The 22,006-nt window shown below is 36.8% G+C and overlaps 1 protein-coding gene across 1 annotated transcript in view; it reads right to left on the bottom strand.

Annotated features, from left to right (window-relative positions):
• HMCN1 (hemicentin 1) overlaps nucleotides 1–22,006 on the bottom strand; it is a 691,072-nt gene that overhangs the window by 296,382 nt on the left and 372,684 nt on the right. The window contains exons 23-30 of the mRNA XM_007937695.2: nucleotides 18,393–18,520; nucleotides 16,034–16,306; nucleotides 13,709–13,804; nucleotides 8,304–8,498; nucleotides 7,141–7,271; nucleotides 6,830–6,977; nucleotides 4,275–4,401; nucleotides 390–544 (exon numbers count right to left, since the gene is read on the bottom strand). Of these exons, the coding sequence (XP_007935886.1) occupies nucleotides 390–544; nucleotides 4,275–4,401; nucleotides 6,830–6,977; nucleotides 7,141–7,271; nucleotides 8,304–8,498; nucleotides 13,709–13,804; nucleotides 16,034–16,306; nucleotides 18,393–18,520 (1,253 nt within the window). The remainder of the gene's footprint in view (nucleotides 1–389; nucleotides 545–4,274; nucleotides 4,402–6,829; nucleotides 6,978–7,140; nucleotides 7,272–8,303; nucleotides 8,499–13,708; nucleotides 13,805–16,033; nucleotides 16,307–18,392; nucleotides 18,521–22,006) is intronic.

The raw sequence follows: 22,006 nt of genomic DNA, 5'->3' as shown, positions 1-22,006 counted from the left end.
ATACAAAAATGACTTGGAGAAAACTCTAAGCATTCCCCTACTGGCTGGAGTTCAAACCCACTCAGGGGCACCTCGCCAAACAGGTCTAGCAAACTGCTTCCAAAAGGTCAGAGCCTTGAAATCCCTGTAGAGTAGTTCTGTTTTGCACAATTAGGTCAGTTGCCATGAGTCAGAATCAACTTGCTGACAACTAACAACAATGATAAAATACTTTAAAACTGGATGCAACATTTTATTCTAAAACATACTAACGAAGGTTTTTTCTCCTCCTGAAGTAATTTGCATTTTAAATATTCAATAATGAATAAAAAAGCACTTAACACTAGATCACTTTCAATTTTTAATGAGAGTTTATAAAAATAAAAAAGCATAAGACAAATCCCACTTACTATGGACAGTCAGTTTTATATCCTTCGCTTGTTTGCCAGCTGCATTAGACACTGCACATTGGTAGCGCCCCTTGTCATTTCTTCGTGCATTCTTTAGGCGTAAAACTTGTGCTCTGTCTAGAAGTTCAATATTAGGGTCTCCCAAAAACAAAGGCCTGAAGAAAATAATATTTTATTCCATGGATCTATTTTTATTTTAGTATGTTTCCTCTCTTAACAATCACAACAAAAATAAGCAATTTGAAGTAAAATATATTAATCAAAGTTGATTAAAAAATACAGTGATGTGATAGGTAACTACTACGCAGAAGAATGAAATTCTTCAATCACTTTTAATAATGGAAGTTAGATAATTATCATTTTGGGATGAAAATTTACTCCATTTAAAATCTAAAACTGTTCATTAATATTAATAAAAACCTTAAAGTGCCATTATTTGCTTCATTCATTCATCTATTCTTCATCTTTTTATTTTTTTTGGTTTGCATAGCCAAAATTTATACCATCATTTAGAAAAGAGAAACTAAGTTTAATATTACACTACAGTAATTTCAGACCAAGAAATGCTACATTTAAACTAATATCATTATGATATCTGGAAAAGTATTCACAACTGAATGATTATTATCTACTAAAGGCAATGATCATAAAAACTTTTTTTTTAAATAGATGAATGCTTTTATAATCATAAATATTAAAAGAGCTTGTAAAGAGTATAGTAGGTTATATACAGTTGTCAGGAAGTCTTTTTCTACTATAATTAGTTATTGACAATTACAAAATGGTCACTCATATTGGCAGCAACTTTAATATTTGAAACATCATGTTTATTAAACTCTGTGATATCCTAAGAGTGTTACCTTGAAAGCCTGTAGTCAGTTGTTAAAAAGTTTCACTGAATTAACCACATGATAAATTAAAATTAGAAGGCTTCTTATATTAATAAACCACTAGTCAGATTACACGATTAAATGTAAAACACATTTAACTTTCTATGGTAGTATACTTTACTATTTCCTGGTATGTGCATTGCAGTGAATTATTTAGTATAACTCTTCTAGCCACGGTCTTTCTGACTCCCACCAGATTACTGGGTGGAACCATGCAAATGTAAGGTGCTTGTGGCCCACCAAGGAGACTGCATAATTTGTTAGTAAAGTAAATAAGGTACATGGCAGCCTTGTGGGGGTGGGGTCACAGAAATAAGGTGTATGGAATCCTAATGTGGGGTTTAGTTAGTTTTGTCAGTCTACTAAGCTGAAAATGAGTCCCCCAGAGGCAGAAAAGGAATCTCACTCCCATGAAAAGGTTTGGAGAAGAGCTAGTCATTGACCTGACCTGACAGACAGACAGCAGCAATAGAACCAAGAGACTGTGGACCAGTCAGCCCATGGAACGAGAAAGCTGAGTGCCTTTAGGCAGGAGGCTTGCTGGCAGAGTGGGGTGCACCTTGGTGCACCTATCCCAGAGTTAAAAGAGCTTTGTAACACTTGCCTGACCAGGGCGGAGGTCAGACCTAGAGGCCTTGGGCCAATGACAGGAATGCCTGAGGGCATGGCAGCAGAGAGGCTCTCCTGATCTGCGCATTCCTGACCCTGAATCTCACCTGTTACTTCCCTAACAAACCCCATAGTTAAGAATATTGTCTGTGAGCTCTGAGTGGCCACTGCAATGAATTATCAAACCCAGCAGAGAAGTAGATGCCATAGGGGGATAGTTGGTGTCAGAATTGTTAAAAAGGTTTGACGGTGGCAGCTTGTCTGACTTCTGCCCCATAGTAATCAGCTTTGGGCTGTTGATGTTGATCTTTCTCTCTTCCCTTTGTGAAGCTGGAGGAGGTCAGAAGAAGACACCACCCCCCCCCACCCATTTTGCTTTATGACACTGAACAAAATTCTCAAGAGTTAAGAGAATAAAGTACCATAGCTTAATACATTTCAATTCATTGCAGGAAGTGAATATTTAATAATGTTATTAAAATCTAAGTAACTTACTTAAATAAAATTAAAGCTTTTATTGTGTTAATTATTCAAGGAAAAAAAAAATAAGCAAAAAAATAAAAGCCACATAATAAGAGTAAAAATTCACTCTCACTGCCATGAAGTCAAATCTGACTCATAGTGACCCTTTCTTGGGTTTCCAAGGCAGTATCTTTATGGAAGCAGATTGCCCACTCTTCCTTCCACTAAGCTTCTGGTTAGCAGTCAAATGCCTTAGGCACTACACCACCAGAGGTCCCCATAAGAGTAGATCTCTTATTACCCTAATGAGTATTACCCTTATGTGAGTCTTCTTTCTAGACTCCTCTTACTGTCATCAATGTGGTTTGCATTCTTTCACATTTTTCTATTAATTTTCACCCATAATTATATTACCAAAGAACAGTAAAATTTTAATGCATAAATGGTACCATGTTGTTGCTCAGCTTTTCTTTTCACTCAACAATGTTGTTAGGTGTCAATGAGTTGGTTCTGACTCATAGTGACTCTATGCAAAACAGAACAAAACACTGCCCAGTTCTGAGCCATCCTCATAATCCTTGCTATGCTTGAGCCCATCATTTTAACCACTGTGTCAATCCACCTCATTGAAGGTCTTCCCCTTTTTTGCTGGTATTTTTACTACACATAGCTTGATCTTACTCTTTAATGGCTGTACAATATTTCACTATGTTGTTGTTGTTATGTGTCATCGAGTCGGCCCCGACTCATAGCGACCCCTCCTTGGGTTGCCGAGGCAGTATCACTATGGAAGTAGGATTACCCAACCTTTCTTCCGAGGAGTGGCTGGTGGGTTTGAACCGCCAGCCTTCTGGTTAGCAGTCAAGTGCCTTAGGCACTATGCTACCAGAGCTCCTATATATCACTATACTTCATAATAAATTATCTCACATACCCCTAATGGCTGGCGATTAGGTAGTTTTCACTTTTCTGCCATTGCAACTTTGCAGTGACTATCACTGTACAAGCCTCTCTGTGGACATACATGGCTGCTTCCATTTAGTTGATACTCAAAGTGTAATTACTGGTTGACAGCATATGAGCATTTCAAATTTTAATAGATGTCAACAAATTGCTCTTCAGCATACTTATGTACACACTCCCCATCAGAGTACTCCATCTCAATTTTCAACACACTAGTCAACACTTGTTATTTTCAAATCTGTTTTTTTTTCCTGTCTGATCTGTGAAAAACAAAATCTTATTGTTTTCATCTATATTACCCTAATTATTAAGGATGAACATCTTTAAATTTGTTTATTGCCTAATATTTTATTTCTTTTTTTAATTGTCCGTTCATACCCTCTATATATTTTGCTATCCTGTTGCTGGTCTTACTGATTTGTAAGAAGCTGTATACAATCCCCTATTTCATATGCTGAAAATATTTACCCTTTGGCCTTGGGGCTCAGATACCTACTCTCAAGAAGCTATAATAACATACAAACTCTGACCACACTGTGAGGAAAGAGCTCTCACAACCTACAGTGCTGTTTTAATATGGAAAACTTTAGCAACCCTTAAGACTTGCAGTCTGTGCAGAATCTGATTACTCTTCTGTGATTCTGTTTTTCTCCATGTATAGAACTATCTGACATACTCATCTTGGTATCATAATCACATCTGTTTTTTTTTAAAATAATTCCTATTTTATTACTAAACTTTGGACAGAAAATATTTATGTTTCTAAAATAAATCACCGGCATTTATAGTCTGGAAACTCATAACAATGAAAGGTATTATGAGACTTAAGGATAACTGGCTTTTTTTTAGGACTACTGTTTTCACTTCATGCTTATTTAATTATATTCTATGTGGTACACACATTTATACATCTACTTCCTATCAACTGGACTTCAATAAGAAAGAAAGAAAAGTTACTTACTTGCCATCTTTGAACCAGTGAATAACAGGGAAGGGAGTGCCTTTGACCTGACATTCAAGGGTAGTGTCATGGTTGAGGACAACTGAGACTTCATTTGGAGAGTTGGCACCTAGTATAGTGGGTGGAACTTGCACAAAGATATTTTATCATGAAAATCTATGACTTAGCAAAAAGAGGTGGAGAAAGCAGATAATCAATGGCTTCTATAACATTTCATCAATATTTAACATTCAAAACAAAATAGCACATGATAATCCGTCTTCAAATCATTGCCATTAAATTTAAGGACAAGGTTAAGTTTAATCATCAGAACACATTCATGAAAGATTTGCTAGCAGGACAATTCCCTGGAAGAATTATGATAGTATGGTGAAATGTCTAAGACTATGGTCCCTAGTTACCCCTCACGCCTGGAATTGAACTCACTCCCATGGCTTCCAGCCAAACAACAGACAGGCATATAGGGTGAACATTTACATAAGGTAGATACACACCTTAGATTGATCAATTATGGGAGAACAGAAGGGCAGTATTTGCATAGGGCGATGGCTCAGGGGGCAGGAGTGCATAGGAAAGGACACAGGGAAGAGGTTAACTACAGGGAGGAAGTGAGAAGAGACCTGTTAGGTTGTGGGGGTTGCATTCAATGTCATGAAACAAAATGTGTAAGGATTGCTGTATGAAAAATGACTTTGCTCTGTAAACTTTTATTCAAATCACAATAAATTTTTTTTTAAATTATGATAGTAGAGAATTCATCTTGAGGCGTATTAAATCCATGTGTAACAGGGATTTAGAATGTAAATGAGCAGTGAAGTTGATATAATGCAATTTACTTCTGATATGTATTTTAGATCATGAAGAATGATATAGTAAATTCTACAAATTATACTACAGTGTTGCTTGACACCTTTTAAGGGCTCTTTAAGCTAAAATTGGATAATTTAGTTTACAAGAATTAATTATAATGCAGGGCAGGTAGATTTGCTGCCATTTCCAGTTCAACTACGTACATGAAAAAGAAGATGCTAGTTTTTATTCATGGAATTATCAATCATATTAAAGAGTTTTTATACACTTGCCTAACCATCCAATTCTCTCTCTTCATACATACTCTATGTTAAGGTGTTTGGTTCATCTTCAGAACAATGGTCAGCCATTAAAGGGTTTAAATAGGGTTAAGATATGATCATATTTGCATTTTAAGACCACATAGGCTGCTGAATGCAGAGTGGTTTGGAGTGGCAAAGAATGGATGCAGGAAGCAATTAACCAGTCACCTTAGAGTCGCCCCCAACTCATAGTGACCTCATGTATGTTAAAGTAGACTGTGCTCCACAGAGTTCTCAATGGCTGATTTTTTGGAGGTAGACCACTAGGCCTTTGTTACAGACACCTCCAGGTGGATTCAAACTGCCAGCCTTTGGGTTAGTAGCCGAGTGCCTTAACCATTTGCACCACCCAGGCAGCAGTTAGGAGGCTATAATATTGGATAACTGCCTCGGAAACCCAAGGAGAGGTCGCTAGGAGTTGGGGCCGACTCGGCAAATAACAACAACAACATTAGTTTGCTTAATTCCTGATGATCCTTTCACAGTGGAAATGGAAAAAAAAAAAAAAAAAAAACTAGATAATTTAAAACAGAATGGAAGTAGAAGGAACAGGATACAGGTAGATTTAAGGAGTTGGAGAGATGGAGGTGGGAAGAATGAGTCCCAGATTCTGGCAGAAGCAAGTGGATGGATGGAGGTGCTGGTCACTGCAATGGGGACTGTGGAGAAGATCAGAACAGATGCTTCATTGAGATCCTCCTGTGTGAGATGTCACTAAGATACTCAAGTCAAGATACAGTGGAGAATATTAGATACAGTAAAACCCATGAGAATCAGAACTCAATGGGACTGCCTTGATCTCACAAGTTTTCTGCCTAAGGGTGTAGTCTTAGCACTTCTCTACAGCTTTCTGTTAGTGGAAAATATTTGTGTTTTCCTTGTCTGATAGGTTTCCACTTCACACAAGTTCTGGCTTTCATAGGTTTTATATCTCAAATTATTTCAGCTGCCACCCATTCTCAGCATTTTCTCCCATTAACCAGAATCAAGGATGAAGTAATTTAGTTTACAAGAATGAATTATAATGCAGGGGTAGGTAGATTTGCTGCTATTTCCAGTTCAACTACGAACTAGCAGTGGCTTCAAGAGACATCAACAGCATGAATGAGTTCTACCTTGCATTATCAATTATAGTTTCTCCCTCAAGTATTTCCTGCACATCAAACTGAAGAAATTGACAGAGTAATAATTCACTATTTTAAACACAGCATAGGATGAAATGTCAGACTTCTTCATGTGACAGATAACAAATGCCTTTAAGCCTTCCATATCATATATTTTTGACTAACCAATATTAATGATAGCAATAGTAATATGGTGAAACAAGTAATATTTCTCCTATCACTTTATTTTTTTTTTCACTCTTTCATACACTCAGGTGAGACCTACATTAAAAAAAAAAAGCATCTGAATTGTAGTTTTTCAAAAGGATGTTTTACTTACCTATCACATCAATGTTAAAGTACTTCTGAGAAGTACCTGCAATATTAATTGCTTTACAGGAATATCTTCCTGCATCTTCTGGAGTGGCTTTAAAGAGTTTTAGTATCTTCCCACTGTTCACAATCTGAATAGTGCTACTTTCAGTCACCTTTGAAGGCCAAAATGGTCAATGTTATTTCCAATCTTAATAAAAATGCATAATTAGAAATTGAATGATAACTTATATTATTATTCATAAGGAATTGATAATAAAAAATTTATTTCAGAGACAGTAAGGCAGGAATTGTACATATCTGGAGGTCTACAATTACCTGGACGTCATCTTTATACCACATAATTATAGGAGATGGAGTACCTTCAACTTCACAAAAGAGATTGGTCGCCTGATTTAGCAACACTGACACATTTGTTACTTGTTCCTTATCTTTTATTACTGGAGGTACTACAAAAAAAAAAGGAGGTAAGTCATGACCAGATTATTTATAATAAATATTATTTATAAATATTCTCTACATCTAGATATCTGATAGCTAGAAAGGCTAGCAATAATGCAAGTGCATCATTATAAAATGAAATATTCTTGAGTAATATACTTATAAATAACAATGCTTATTGCATTTTATTTTAATTAAGATTTCAGAGTTTTGAATGTAGGATAAAAGTTATGATACATTTAAGGGAGAAACTTAAAATAAATCTATCCTTTCCACACACCACTCAAAAAACAAACAACAAGAGCCTTAATTAAGGTGCTCATTGCTGATGGGCGTGAATGTTGCCTGGTGTCTATGGAAGCCATTATTTATCAAATTTTTAAATGGACATAGAACTTGACTCATGCAAAATGACACATGTACAAGATTTTCACTTCAGCATTACTTATAATGGCAAACAAATGGTAATAATCTAAATGTTCATAATTATTAGAGGAAGGTTAGATAAATCATGATATTGCCATACAGTGAGATGCTACATAAGTATAAATAAGAGTTAGGAATATTGGATAATCCCTCAAGATCAATTATCAAGTGAAACACATAAAACATAGAATGATGTATGTAATATTCTACCATATGTGTACTTTATGTTTAAAAAAGAGGGTAAAATATTATATATTTATATTTCCTTGTATAGGCATAAACTGTCTGGTAAGACACAAACACACACACACACACAACTCATAACTTTCTTTGCCTCTATTTCTCAAAGCAAAAGACTTTTCACTATATATCTATGTATCTTTGTACACCATTTGAATTTTGAATGATATAAAGTAATACTTAATGAAAGATTACATGAAATTATAATGCTTATAAATAAATATATGCAACTAGATCACCAGTTTCCTGTTTGATAATGCTTCTATTCACATTAATATTACATAATATTACATTGAGGGGATAATTTAAATATATAAAAATTTGAAAATGCACATATCCAATTATATGATTTTAGTGTATACATCCATATTTACCATGGACTTTGAGGCTGTATTTTCTTTCTGTGGTTCCAGCTTCATTGACTGCCACACAGATGTACTCGCCATTGTCATATGGTGTAACTGAAGCGATGACCAATAATGTACCATCTTCCAAGATAGAAATACCCGGCTCACTGCCTGTCAACTCTCTGCCATTATACAGCCATTTGATGGTTGGTTTTGGGGTACCTAAGTAGGAAATTAAAGTCTTGCGATATTTTTGCAACAAAATTAGCAATCATTATTAAGGATAGGAGATCTGGTGGCTTAGTCCCTAAGGCATTTGACTGCTAACCAGAAGGCTGGTGGTTCAAACCTATCAGCCACTCCTTAGAAGTAAGGTTGGGCAATTGACATCATAGTGGCTAAGGCACTTGACTGCTAACCAGAAGGCTGGCGGTTCAAACCCACCAGACACTCCTCGGAAGGAAGGTTGGGCAATCCTACTTCCGTAGTGATACTGCCTCGGAAACCCAAGGAGGGGTCGCTATGAGTCAGAGGTCGCTATGAGTCAGATCCGACTCGACGGCAGTCAGGTTTTTTTTTTTTTTTTGGTTTTATCAAATACACTGAAAAGAAATAAAATTATTATCATGATTATAAATTGTGCCCTTCAATACTGTACTACTTTCAAGATATTTCTCCCGGCATGAAAATTTGAAGAATTGTGGTATTTAAAACTTATAATTCCTAATTATTCTTAAGATACCTAAGACATTAGAATAAAATTTTATCTAAGTTATTTTTATCAAGACATTCAGATAAAATTAAACAAAACATTTTCTTGAGTTCACGATGACCCAAAACCCACTGCTGACAAGTTGATTATGCCTCACGGCAACCTTATAGGACACAGTAGAACTGTCCCATAGGGTTCCCAAGGCTGTGTATCTTTATAGGAGCAGACCGCCTCATCTTCCTCCTGTGGAGCAGCTGGAGGTTCAAACTGCTGACCTTTCAGCTAGCAAATGAATGCCTTAACCACTGTGCAACCAAAGCTCCTTTCATGATGCTAACCAATCCAAAAAAAAACAAACCCTCAGCCATCCAGTCCATTCTAACTCATAAGGACTCCCAGTGGGTTTCTGAGGTGTTAAATCTTTACAGAAGTAGATTGCCCAGTCTTCCTTCTGCAGAGTGAGTGGTGGGTTTGAACCACCAACCTTCTAGTTAGCTATCAGATGCCTTAGACACTTTACCATCAGAGCTCCTTTTTCATGATGACTAGTGGGGCCAAGAAACTGTGCTCAGCAAATAGAGTAGATATGGAGAAGGTTTTTGGGTGAGGACAAATGAAGAGCAAAAATAAGGTATTTCCACAGAAATAAAATGTAAAGGTAGCCCAACCAAGTAGAGTGCAGAAACGGTATACAGAATGTGTATACATAAAACACCATTTAAACAGGCCTGATTTGGCAGAGATGAAGAACTTCTACTATCTACACATCTTGATAGCTCATTTAGGTAAAAATAGGACAAGAGAGCAATTGTTGGCTTTTTATACAGAAAAGAAAGTTGAGAAGTCAATGAAGAGAAAGACAGAGAGAAGTTTATGGGAGGTACAGACAAGATGAACCCTTTCGCACATAGAGTACTGTGTTGTTAATGAAGGCAAACAATGATATAACAGTGGACAGATGGGTGTACAGGCTGAGCTATTAGGTATGTCTAACAGGGGAGATTGAGCCCATCACCATGTATAGGGTTTGCAGACAATGTTTTTACAAGTGTATTTGTATGTTTTGTAAGAATTCTCAGGTACACAGTAGAGCTGACAAGTTACAAGGTTGTAGTCACTTCTTGGGCACAGCCAGCTACCCAGAGGGACTAAGTAGTTGAACCTATGGGCTCAGGACCATAGTTCCAGGGCACATCAAGCTCAAATGGCATAACATACTACACGAAAACATTGTTCCACATCCTACTTTGGTGAGTAGTGACTAGGATCTTAAAAGCTGCAAGTAGCTATCTAGATGCAATGATGGGTCTCTCCTTGGCCAGAGCAAAGAAGAATGAAGAAAACCAAAGACACATGGAAACAAGTAGTCCTAGTGACTGGTATACTATGTGATCCTCAGCCTATATGACTATGAGACCAGAAGTACTAGATGGTGCCCGGCTACCACTGTCAACCACTGGGGGGGGCGGTATATGTAGGAGATCCTGGATAGAGTGGAAGAGCAATGTGGAACAAAACTCAAAATGATTAAAAAAAAAAAAAAAAAACACCATGTTTGCTGGTCTGATAGATCCTGAGGAAACCACTGAGACTATGGTCCCTAGCTGTCCTTCAGGTCTGGAATTGAACCCACTCAAACAAAAGACAAGCATATGAGCTGAACATTTACATTAAGTAGATATACTTCTTGGAGAGATCAATCATGGGAGAATAGAAGGGCAGGGTATACACAGGGAGACAGCTCGGGGGGCAGGAGTGCATGGGAGGGAAGGACACAGGGAAGAGGTAACTATGAGAAGGAAGTGGGAGGGAAGCTGTTGCATTGTGGGAAATTGCAGTCAATGTCATGATACAAAGTATGTCAGCTGCTGTATGGAAAGCGAATCTGCTCTGTAAACTTTCACCCAAATCACAATTGAAATTAAAAAAAAAGAAAAGAAAGTTGAGAAATCAATGAGGGGAGTTGCTTTTCTGGATTAAGTTATATTCAACAAAGTGTATGGAAGTGATATGCTCATAAGTAAAAGTGATAAAAAAAAAAATCTTAGTGTGCATAATGGACCCAAAAGGACATACTGGAAATAGACAAACATTAACTATATACTAAGAATTTATTTATTAGGCAAACAATGTGCCAGGCACTATTCTAAGAATTTTAAAAATTTACTTAATCTCCTCTATAATGATAAAAAGAAAACACAGTAAATAAAATTAATGTTACTAGAACATTACTTTGTTATGTGCTGCCGAGTCGCACCTGACTCATAGAGACCCCTCCTTGGGTTTCCAAGGCAGTATCACTACAGAAGGAGATTGCCCAACCTCTAGTAATGCAATATTAAAATAGAATAAAATATTAAAAGATGGATAAATAATCAAGGACAAGCACAAAAGAATGGCATGAGTACATAGAATGTGCCATTAAGGCTAACATCAAATTAAGTTAAGGACTTTTAAAAGTGTCTATGAAAATAATGGGAGCTCTGGTAGCATAGTGGCTAAAGCACTTGACAGCTAACCAGAAGGCTGGCGGTTCAAACCCACCAGCCACTCCTCAGAAGGAAGGTTGGGCAATCCTACTTCCGTAGTGATACTGCCTCGGAAACCCAAGGAGGGGTCGCTATGAGTCGGGGCTGACTCAACGGCACATAACAACAACAACAACAACATGAAAATAATATTTATGGGAAGATATAAAGCAAAAAGATTGGCCTACTAATTGTGGTAGCATAGCGCCTAAGGCACTTGACTGCTAACCAGAAGGCTGGCAGTTCAAACCCACCAGCCACTCCTCGGAAGGAAGATGGGGCAATCTACTGCCATAGTGATATTGCCTCAGAAACCCAAGGAGGGGTCGCTATGAGTTGGGTCTGACTCGATGGCACATAACAACAACAACAACAACAACTGCTGAAGAGAAAGAAGACAAAACTACTGGATTCCAGATGTCTTTTCATGTTGTTTCATAATGCCATTCAGAAGTACATTTAATGTCAAGGACAAAAAGGAGTTACAGTTACATCATCTTCTTTTATATTACTTATTCCTTATGCATTTCCATCTTATTTCTCAATAAACACTTGTTGAGGTAGTGAAAGAAAAAATAAGTGACAAACAGAAAACAAAGTTGTACTACTTTAATTTCATGATTGAGATGAAACTCAGAAAAAGATAAAGGGTATTTAGCTGTTTTTAATGAACTCCATAATTATAACCCACCCAGGTCACAATGGTGAACTAGGAAGAGAGAGTTTTACAAAGTGGAAAAAGGAAGTCAAAACAAAGAAGGTAACTCAGGAGGCAAGGGTCTGGTGGAAACCAAGAAGCAACTGTGCTATTGGTTGGCATTTAGCAGTAGTGACCACCACAGTATTTATCTGAAGTTAGAACTTCCAAAGAAGGTTTCCTCTCTTGGCCTTGCTTCCCTAATTCTTACTCAATCTGGGAATAAAGGAACTCTGGTGGTGTAGTGCCTAAGGCATTTGTTTGACTGCTAACCAGAAGGCTGGTGGTTCAAACCCACCAGCTACTCCTTGGAAGGAAGGTTGGGCAATCTACTTCTTTAGTGATTCCACCTCGGAAACATCAAGTTGATTCCTACTCATAGAGATCCTATACGACAGAGTAGAACTTCCCCACAGGGTTTTTAAGGCTGTAAATCTTTACAGAAGCAGATTGGATCATCTCCCTCCTGCAGAGCAGCTGGTGGGTTTGAACTGCTGACCTTTTGGTTAGCAGCTGACTACTTTAACCATTACGCCACTAGAGATCCTTTACTCTAGGAATAGTTACTGATTATTTGTGAGATGTCCAGAAAGCTTTGTAAAGTCACTTTATTTTTATGTTGGTATAAAATAGGGTCATCATTGGTGAGAACTACTGTTGAGAGATGCAAAACTTTGCTGCAGAAACAGAGAGAACCACGAGAACCTTCAAATATTGTTGCCTCCAGGGACAACTGCTAAAGGCATACGTGGAAAGACTAATGGTACAAACCACTTGAAACCCTCTAGGAGGTTATGGAAGGAATATTGCTCGAACATTTTCAGAATCACAGCCAACCCATTGTGGGTCATGGCAGAGGAATGCAAACATGAAAAGAGAGGATGTCCTTGATGGTCTACATGGCATCCAGGGTATTGCGGATAGTGACAGTTGCTCTTATACATACTCCTGAGAAGAATAACTTTCTCTGGCCAGAAAATATGGTATGATAGGAAGCCTAGACATTAAGGGAGAGGAGGACTTATAAGTCTTAGGAACTGAGTGGCAACCTGATCCTATTACCAGTAGAGGGTAAATCTAGGAAAAGAAGTTTTTAGAAAAGATGTGTCCAGAACAAACAAAGGGAAAGTCCTCATTTATACCTCAGATTGTTTGAGACATATCTAGAATATACTGGATAATTCTAGATGTCACATTTCAAAGAGAAACCTTGCCAAAACAGAATAAACTAGGAAGGAGCATGAGCTACCTGGAAAGCTTACTTAGGTGGGTCAGGTTTGAAAGAACAGGAGGTCTTTCCATTGCAGGACAGTAATTGGGAGGGAAAAATATCTATTCATAGAGTTTTCATCTAAAAGAGGAATTATTTTTTATGGTTCTCAAGTATTATTATAAGGATCAATGACGGCAGTTTAAAAAAACAGTTTTCAGTTCAGTATAGAGTTCTGAGCAATATAATAGTATACCAATGTTTATCTTTTCAAGTATTACACACCTCTTGCAGGGCATGGAAATGCAATACGTTGATTAGCCATTCTTTCTTGGAATGGAGAGTTATATGGAGGTTCAAGATCTTCCAGTGTAGGTGGTTCTATCAGAAAAAATAAATGCATTAATACCAGGGTTTCCTTGTGAGATTTCACTCTCTTGAGACATCATCAATATGACTTATATTTCCAGATGTATGACATTTGTGAACCTAAACTCAAAATGATCCCTCAAAATTCATCATTTCATGCTTCTTACAATCTTGCTTCCCTTCCTTTCTTCCCTCAGTTAAGACATCATGCTCCACCCAGTCATTGTTATGTTTTTCTCCTTTACTTCTAACTTCTGCATCCTATTGGTCACTAATAAGTACCATCATTCCTTTATTACCATATCTATAGCTGCCTCTCTATTCTAAGGTCACTGCTTATTTAAAAGTCTTACTTTCATTTACCAGAACTAATTCAACAGACTCCTTATTGGCGTCCTTTCCTCAAACATATTTATTTCTCTTTAGACTGACATTCTGTATGTACTGCAGTCAGAATTCTCTTAAACACAAATCTCATCATATGGCTTTCCTGATTAAAATCATTTTATGTACTCATTTTATCTATAGAATAAAGTCCTAGAACTGGTTATTTGTCAGTGCATCCTATCACACTAAAGAGCTCTGCCATCCATCCATTTCATGAAAAAAAATTAGAAGTCATTCTTGAGGTCTTCCTCTTGTTCACTCTTCATATGGAATCCATCACTCTGTTGTGATTACTTCATCTCCTAATTATCTCAAGCCTATTCACTTCTTCCTTAATCACCACCTTCCCTGTCCAACTGCCATAATCTTTTATTTGAGCTACTTCAGCAGTCTACAGCTATTTCTCCTCACCTTCTCTAGCCCCCTTCCAAGCCCTAATACTAACCATAACCCTAACACTAGGCCAAAGAGTGATCTCTTAAAATCCTAAATCAGAAATATAACTTTCCTGGTTATAACCCTTTGAATTCTTTTCATTGCACTAGAATAAAGTCTAGACTCCTTAATTTGGGTTCCTTGGTTGGATAATCTAGCTCATAATTATGTCTCCAGCTTCATCACCTTCCACTCTTCACTCAGTCTAGAATGCAGCCAGCTAGCTTTTATTTATGTTTTTATGCCAGTGTCTCCAAAATATCACATGCCATCCTTTTCATATTCTATGTTCTTTCTTACCCTAGAACATTCTCCCTACTCCACTCCACCCCAACCTCACCCCTCATTTAATATACTTCTACCCATCTTTCAAATCTCAAATGTCACTACTTTAGGGAAGACTTCTCTGATTTGTCTTTCTGTTAAAATCTCATAGACCTTTCCCATTTCATGATGACACTAATTAGCCTATAATTCAGTACTTGTAAGGTGATTTTATAAATACCTATCTTTTCCACTAGACTATAAACATAAGCACTCAATAAAATCTATTGAGTGAATGAATGAGCTAAATAAACTCTCCAATAGTGTCTTAGCCGTCCATCTAAAAAGTATTGGAGTGTGTCAGGTACTAACTACTAAATAAGGTGCTAAATACTATACCTGCTTACGTTTGCTACTTGCCTTGGTGTTCTCTGATTTCCACATGGCTGGTTCCTTCCAGTCAGTAAGATTTCACTATAGATACCACTTCCTCAGAGAGTCCTACTTGGCAATACAAACAGCCAAGTCCCTGAATCATTAACATAATTTTCATTTTCTACACACAATTCCTCACTACCCATATTTTATCCATATTTTCCTGCTTGTTTGCTGTTTGTCTATTCACACTAGAGCAGCTCATGAGAACAGAGGCTTTGACTTTTTTCACTACTTTCTCTCCAGTTCCTAGAACATGGCAGACACATAACAGACGCTCAATAGAGATTTGTTGCTTAAAGGAATCAATATTGATCTTTAAACCCTCAAAACAAAGCCACATCAATACAGGCTATGGCAGACCCAGATTTCCTAGGGATCAATTTACAGTGTATTTTACCAGGTAAAATCCTTCTCTAGCTCACCATGCCCACAATTTCTCCCCAAACAAACTTGTGGGTGGGTCATTTATCTGGGATCATTTCCATTATCTACATCATCCATGGCAACATCAGTTTCAAAAATAAACATACTAAAATTGATGCAGGTTAAGTACTAGTTATTTTCATTACTTTCTGGAATGGTTTCCCTTTCAGAATTAACTAAAGAATCATAAAAATTAGGTAAAACTCATACCAAAGTGATCCAAGACCATAATAGACTCCAGGGGTATTTCCCCACCCTCCTACCATACATATATTTTTCTGTGCCAAAAATCACCTTGGACATGTAGCGTGATCTCCATTTCATCACTGCCTGCTATGTTAGTAGCAACACATGTATATATGCCAGTATCTGAAAGGGTGGCTTGGTCAATGCTTAATGCTCCATCTGGATGGTTAATATGCCGCACTCCATCAACCAGTAAGGCACTTCCGCCTTTAAACCAGGTGATCACTGGATAAGGGGTTCCTTGAGCATTACATGGAATATCCACTTTTTGACCAGCTTGTACCTTCATAAGTTTAGGGCCACGCTGAACCTTTGGAGGAACTGGAAATAGCAACTGAGTTTTAACAATAATGTTTTAAAAAACTCCTTCTTTTTGTCATTCTAAATGAAAAGCTCCTTACCAAAAGGTAACTTAGGAAAGTAGAATAGAAATAGTCTCAATATTTGAGCCAGTGTTTGGGCATCTTATTTACTGTGTGATTCAGAGCAAGTCAGTGAACTTCCTGAGGCCTGCTGCCTCAGTAAGTGACATGCAATAATTACTTCTATACCAATTTATTTTAAGGATAAAGGAAATGATAAATGTAAAATTCCTAGTTCTACACTTGAGGCACAAGCATTCCAAAATGTTATTTCCTTTAATTCAGAAATAATTTAAGGTTTAAAAACACTTCTAAATAGTAATCCAGATAATTTCTATAAATATAAGAGAGTAAACCAAAAAGCATTTCTTTAGTGCCTTTTTGTGGATGGTTTCATCAGATAATGAGAAATGTTTCTCACAGAAACCTTAGCCAATTTCATAGAAGATAATCAAAGCAGACCAACCAAATTAAACCCACTGCAAATGAGTTGATTCTGACTCACAGCAACCCCCACTGGATTTCCAAGACTGTAAATATTTATGAAAGTAGATTGCCTCATCTTCCTCCTGTGAAGCAGCTAGTGGGTTTGAACCACTGACCTTCTGGTTATCAGCCAAATGTCTTACCCAAGACACAACCAGACCTCCTTTAACCAAGGTAGGAAACCAAAAAAAATCAAACTCACTGGCATGGAATGGAGTTGGATCCAACTCATAGGTGAGCCTTCCTTGGGTTTCCAAAGCGGTATCACTATGGAAGTAGATTGCCCACCCTTCCTTGCAAGAAGTAGTCGGTGGGTTTGAACTGCCAACTTTCTGGTTAGCAGTCAAATGCCTTAGGCACTATGCCACCAGAGCTCATAACCAAGGTAGGGAGTTTATTATTCCCCTTTACCTACTTTCCTTTAGAAATTTAAACAGATACATTACCAAAATAATGACAATAGAATTTTGTCGATAATCTATATGTGTGCATTGTACATTTGTGTGCATTGTACATTGTAGAATTAAATTGACTCATAAGGATATAATTAGACTTTATTTATCTTACCTTTCTATAAAGCTCCTATTTCTCTCTCCTATTTTTAATTTAATATTAAAAAGCCTTTTTCTACTGCCCATCATAACAGTCTTGTAAGTTTGGTACTATTTTTATCCTTATATGTATAAGAAAGCTAGAGAGAGAGGTTAGGTAATCTCATGATGAATAGGGCACTATTGTAATGATTGGTCTGAAAGAGAAATCAGGTCAATACTGTTTGAGAAAATTTTTTCAATATTTGAGTATCTAATACCTACACAGTAGCTGACAGAGAGTATACTCAATATATATGTATTGAGTGAATGAATAATTAAATGGAGTAAATTGGGAGAATAAAGCAGACAAACTATAAAGTTTTAAAGTAGTCAAAAAATCTTAGGAAGCAAAATAATTATTCATTTGCTATGCTCCTTAAATATCAAAAAGGAAAATGTAAACATTATTAAGTTCTCCCTTGGAAATTCATATTCACTTTTACAAAAAGCTTACTGTTTAAATACATTTTTTTTCCTTATCAACAATATTAATTTTAAGTGACTGGACAGCTAAGTAAAATTGACATCCAAAAATTTAACACTGTTCAGCTGAAGAAAAAGGGGGAAATTGCATAAAAATAGCAAGTAAATTTTTCAGAGTAATAGGTAAGAAACTCACAGGAATCTCAGACTATAGAAAATATTTCTATAATTACTCCATATTTAATTAGAGTTGGGGGCTGTGGTGGTGTAGCGCCTAAGGCATTTGACTGCTAACCAGAAGGCTGGCGGTTCAAACCCACCAGCCACTCCTCAGAAGGAAGGTTGGGCAATCTACTTCCATAGTGATACTGCCTCGGAAACCCAAGGAGGGGTCACTATGAGTCAAAATCTACTTGATGGCAGTGAGTTTGGTTTTTTTTTTTTGGTTTTTAATTTTAATTTTAAAAACCAAAGAAACTGAGAAGATAAGTTTTTCTGTGGCCAGTCCACAGAGTTTTCATATGATTTAATTTCAAAACTCACCATAGACAGTTAATTTAACAGACTGAGTCACATTCCCAGCAATATTTGTTGCAACACAAAGATACATTCCACTATCTGAAATGCGGGTCTCAGTGATCTTCATTGAACCAGAAGAGAGGAATGTGTGTCTAAAAGAAAGAAACCACATAGTAGACCATACAAACAAGCAATCATTCTCCCATCTGAAATGTCATCTCTATACACCTTTAAAGTCAGTAATTATTATAATTATCTGGTGCCCTTATGTTGCTCTTGTAAATAAAAAATCAGTTTTTGTTTACCTTTAAATCTATCTCACTGGTCTGAAATTGACAAATAAATCTACACCCCCTCTGCTTTACAAAATTGCACCTATATAAAGCAATGTGTATCTTTGGATTTATTTTGAACATTTTATTCTTCTTCTATGATACTTTATTAAAAAAAAAAGTATATATGTAATTCTCCTATTCTTCCCATCATGTTAGAGTAATGAAGTTGGATGAATCAGACTTGCATATAAAACTGTTATTACAATAATTGTGTTAAAACAACTTTAAGTAGAAAGAACCTAGATAGACCTGTCCCTATCAAGACTTTTTATAAAGCTCTATTAAATAAAGTATGCTATTGGCCCAGGGATAGACAAACGGATAAATTAAGGACAAAAAAAGAAAGAAATCCAAGTAGTTGCCATCAAGTCAACTAATCCATGCTGACCCCACACATGCTGAAGTAGAAATGTGCTCCACAGGGTTTTCAATGATGTGCTCTATAGGGTTTTCAATGGCTGATTTTTTGGAAGTAGACTGCCAGGTCTTTCTTCCAGAGCACCATTAATTGGACTCAAACCACCAACCTGTCAGGTAGCAGTGAGCACAGTAACTGTTTGCACCATCCAAGGACTCCTAAATTAAAGACAGAGACTCCAAAAAGGCCTAAGCATGTATTAGAACCTAACATGGAATATGCAATAACAGATGTGATATTACAAAAAGTAAAGAAAGGATTAACTATCCAAAAATGATGTCAAGCAACTGGTTTTCCACATAGGAAAAAAATTAGATCACTATCTAATACTATACACAAAATAAAAATTCAGACAGATTAAAGTTCAAAATGTGAAAATCAAAACTTAAAAATATTGGACAAAATCATTAGAGTTATGTTTATGCTCCTCATGAAGAAGATACAAAAATGATAAATACTAGATTAATAAACTGAAGCATGTAAGATTTTAAAACTTCTTTACAAGCAAAGATACCATAAATAAATAAATTGAAAAGCTTAGCAATTGACTGAGAAAAGATATGTTCAACACATGCAATGGATATAACATTCAACATATATTAAGAACAAAGACAAAATTTCTGTAACTCAATAAGAAAAAGACAAGTCACTAGAAAGCTGTTCATCAGATTTAAACAAGCAATTACAGGTAATACAAACAAGTGAAAGCTTGTGTGGTAGTTAAGGTTATGTGTCAACTGGACTGGGCCTGGTTTTGAGTGGCTGGGCAGCTGGATATAGTTATTCCCCATGGTGAGACTGGAAATCAGGTCCATGATGGAATCTTCTGTGAGCAGCTAAGTAGCTGCCTATGGATGTGATCTGCTCCCAGGATATAAGGAGAAGCTTTAGGAACCTTCTGTAGTTTTTTGGCACATTTGGACCCTGCATGTAGCTGAGACTTCATTCAGCAGCCTGCCATGCTCTGCTTATCTTGGGACTTTTAATGGACTTGAATCAACGGTCTGCCATATGGTTTGGTAATATCAGGGATTGTGCCTTTTTACTTGTTGACCTTGGATTTATTAGCCTCAGCAGCCAGCAGCTGCCTGAGTGAAGAGATGCCTCTAGCTTCAGTGGGCCAGGAGCAAGAGGTGGAGTTGAAGCCCAAGCTCGAGGGGCTTTCACACAGCCTAGAGTCTTGCACTTTGAACTCAGACTTCTAGCCTCCAAAACTGTAACAGAATAAAATCCTGTTTGTTAAAGCCATCCCATTTGTGGTGTATTTTTCTGTTAGAGCGGCACAAAGTAACCAAAACAGCATGGCTGGTCTCACTTGAAGACAGTCATATGAAAATTGAAACAACTGCAAGATACTATTTCACACCCATTCAACTGGCAAAATTTTTAAAGTCAGTCAATACCATGAACTGATTAGAACAGCGAAACAAGTATACCTATACTCTGTCAGTGGGAAGGTAAATAAATCAGTACAGCTTCTTTGGAGATCAATTTGGCAATGTCTAGAGGGAGCTCTGGTGGCGTAGTACCTAAGGCATTTGACTGCTAACCAGAAGGCTGGCCGTTCAAATCCACCAGCCACTCCTTGGAAGGAAGATTGGGCAATCTACCTCCCTACTGAAACTGTCTTGGAAATCCAAGGGGGAATCACTATGAGTTAGATCCGACTCCATGGCAGTGAGTTTTGGTTTTTGTTTTAGTAAAGCTGGAAATAAGAGTTCTCTCTGACCAGATATAATTCTATCTACAAGCCCTAAAGAAACTCATGTATGTGGGTACTAAGAGACACAGGAAAAGATATGCACTGAAAAGTTTTGTTTGTTAAAAAAAGAAGCAGGAAAAGGGAAGGAAAGAAGGGAGCATACCATTTCACATCCATTCAACTGGCAAAAAATATGCATACAGTGGTTAAAACGAATGAACTAAATCTGCATGTTTAAAAATGGATAAATGACATAATAAAACAAGTGGTAGAATAATAATATATGTTATAATGGGCAAAAATAAAACAGACACACAAAACAAAAATTAAAAATGCCAAAAACAATACTCAAACTATGTAAGGCTACACATATACAATGCATACCAAATTTGTGGTGATGTTTGCTCCTGGGAAGGGAGAAAAGTTTGAGTGGAGAGGAAAAAAATGAAACTTTAAGCTTATGTTTAATGTTGTATTTCTTTCATTCAAAAGTATTCAAAGCCATTTTTTTTTCAAAGAAATAGTAAAATAATATATAGTTACTTATTCTTTTTTCTTTTTTATTTCCTCACCAGTGGCAGAGAAACAATAGTAACATAAATCTATAGCTTCATAATATACTTCATCAACTCTAATAGGCAATAGCAGTGGCTATAACTCTTATTTGACCAGTAATTTTGGCATGATGCTGATTTAACATAGTCATTGCTGTCATTCATTGAGAACTAGAGACTGGGGATGAGAAATACATGTTATATAATTCTTTTAGGTAAGTATTATCCCTATTTTACAGACCAGAAATTTGAGGTTTAGAGAGGCTCCCTGAAAAAAAAAAGTTGTCAAAAGTTTCAGACAAGCTTTAAGTGGCAGAGATCAATCTAAATTCAAACCCATCCGGCAACAAAGGTTGTGTTCTTAAAGACTCTGCATTCTGCTTTCCATGTCACTTAACCTATCAAATTGTCTCAATGCGCCTGTATTTGTGTAAGGAGTTAGTCAAGATGGTTACAAAACCATCTAATAAAAGTCAAATACATAAAACAATGTTGTTGTTGTTGTTGTTGTTGTTTGCCGTCGAGTCGGTCCCGACTCATAGCGACCCCTCCTTGGGTTTCCGAGGCAGTATCACTACGGAAGTAGGATTGCCCAACCTTCCTTCCGGGGAGTGGCTGGTGGGTTTGAA

This window comes from Orycteropus afer, unplaced genomic scaffold, assembly GCF_000298275.1.
Source record: "Orycteropus afer afer isolate SDZICR_OR568_19922 unplaced genomic scaffold, OryAfe1.0 scaffold00043, whole genome shotgun sequence".
Lineage (NCBI taxonomy): Eukaryota > Metazoa > Chordata > Mammalia > Tubulidentata > Orycteropodidae > Orycteropus > Orycteropus afer.
This window is presented reverse-complemented; position numbering and strand designations above follow the sequence as displayed.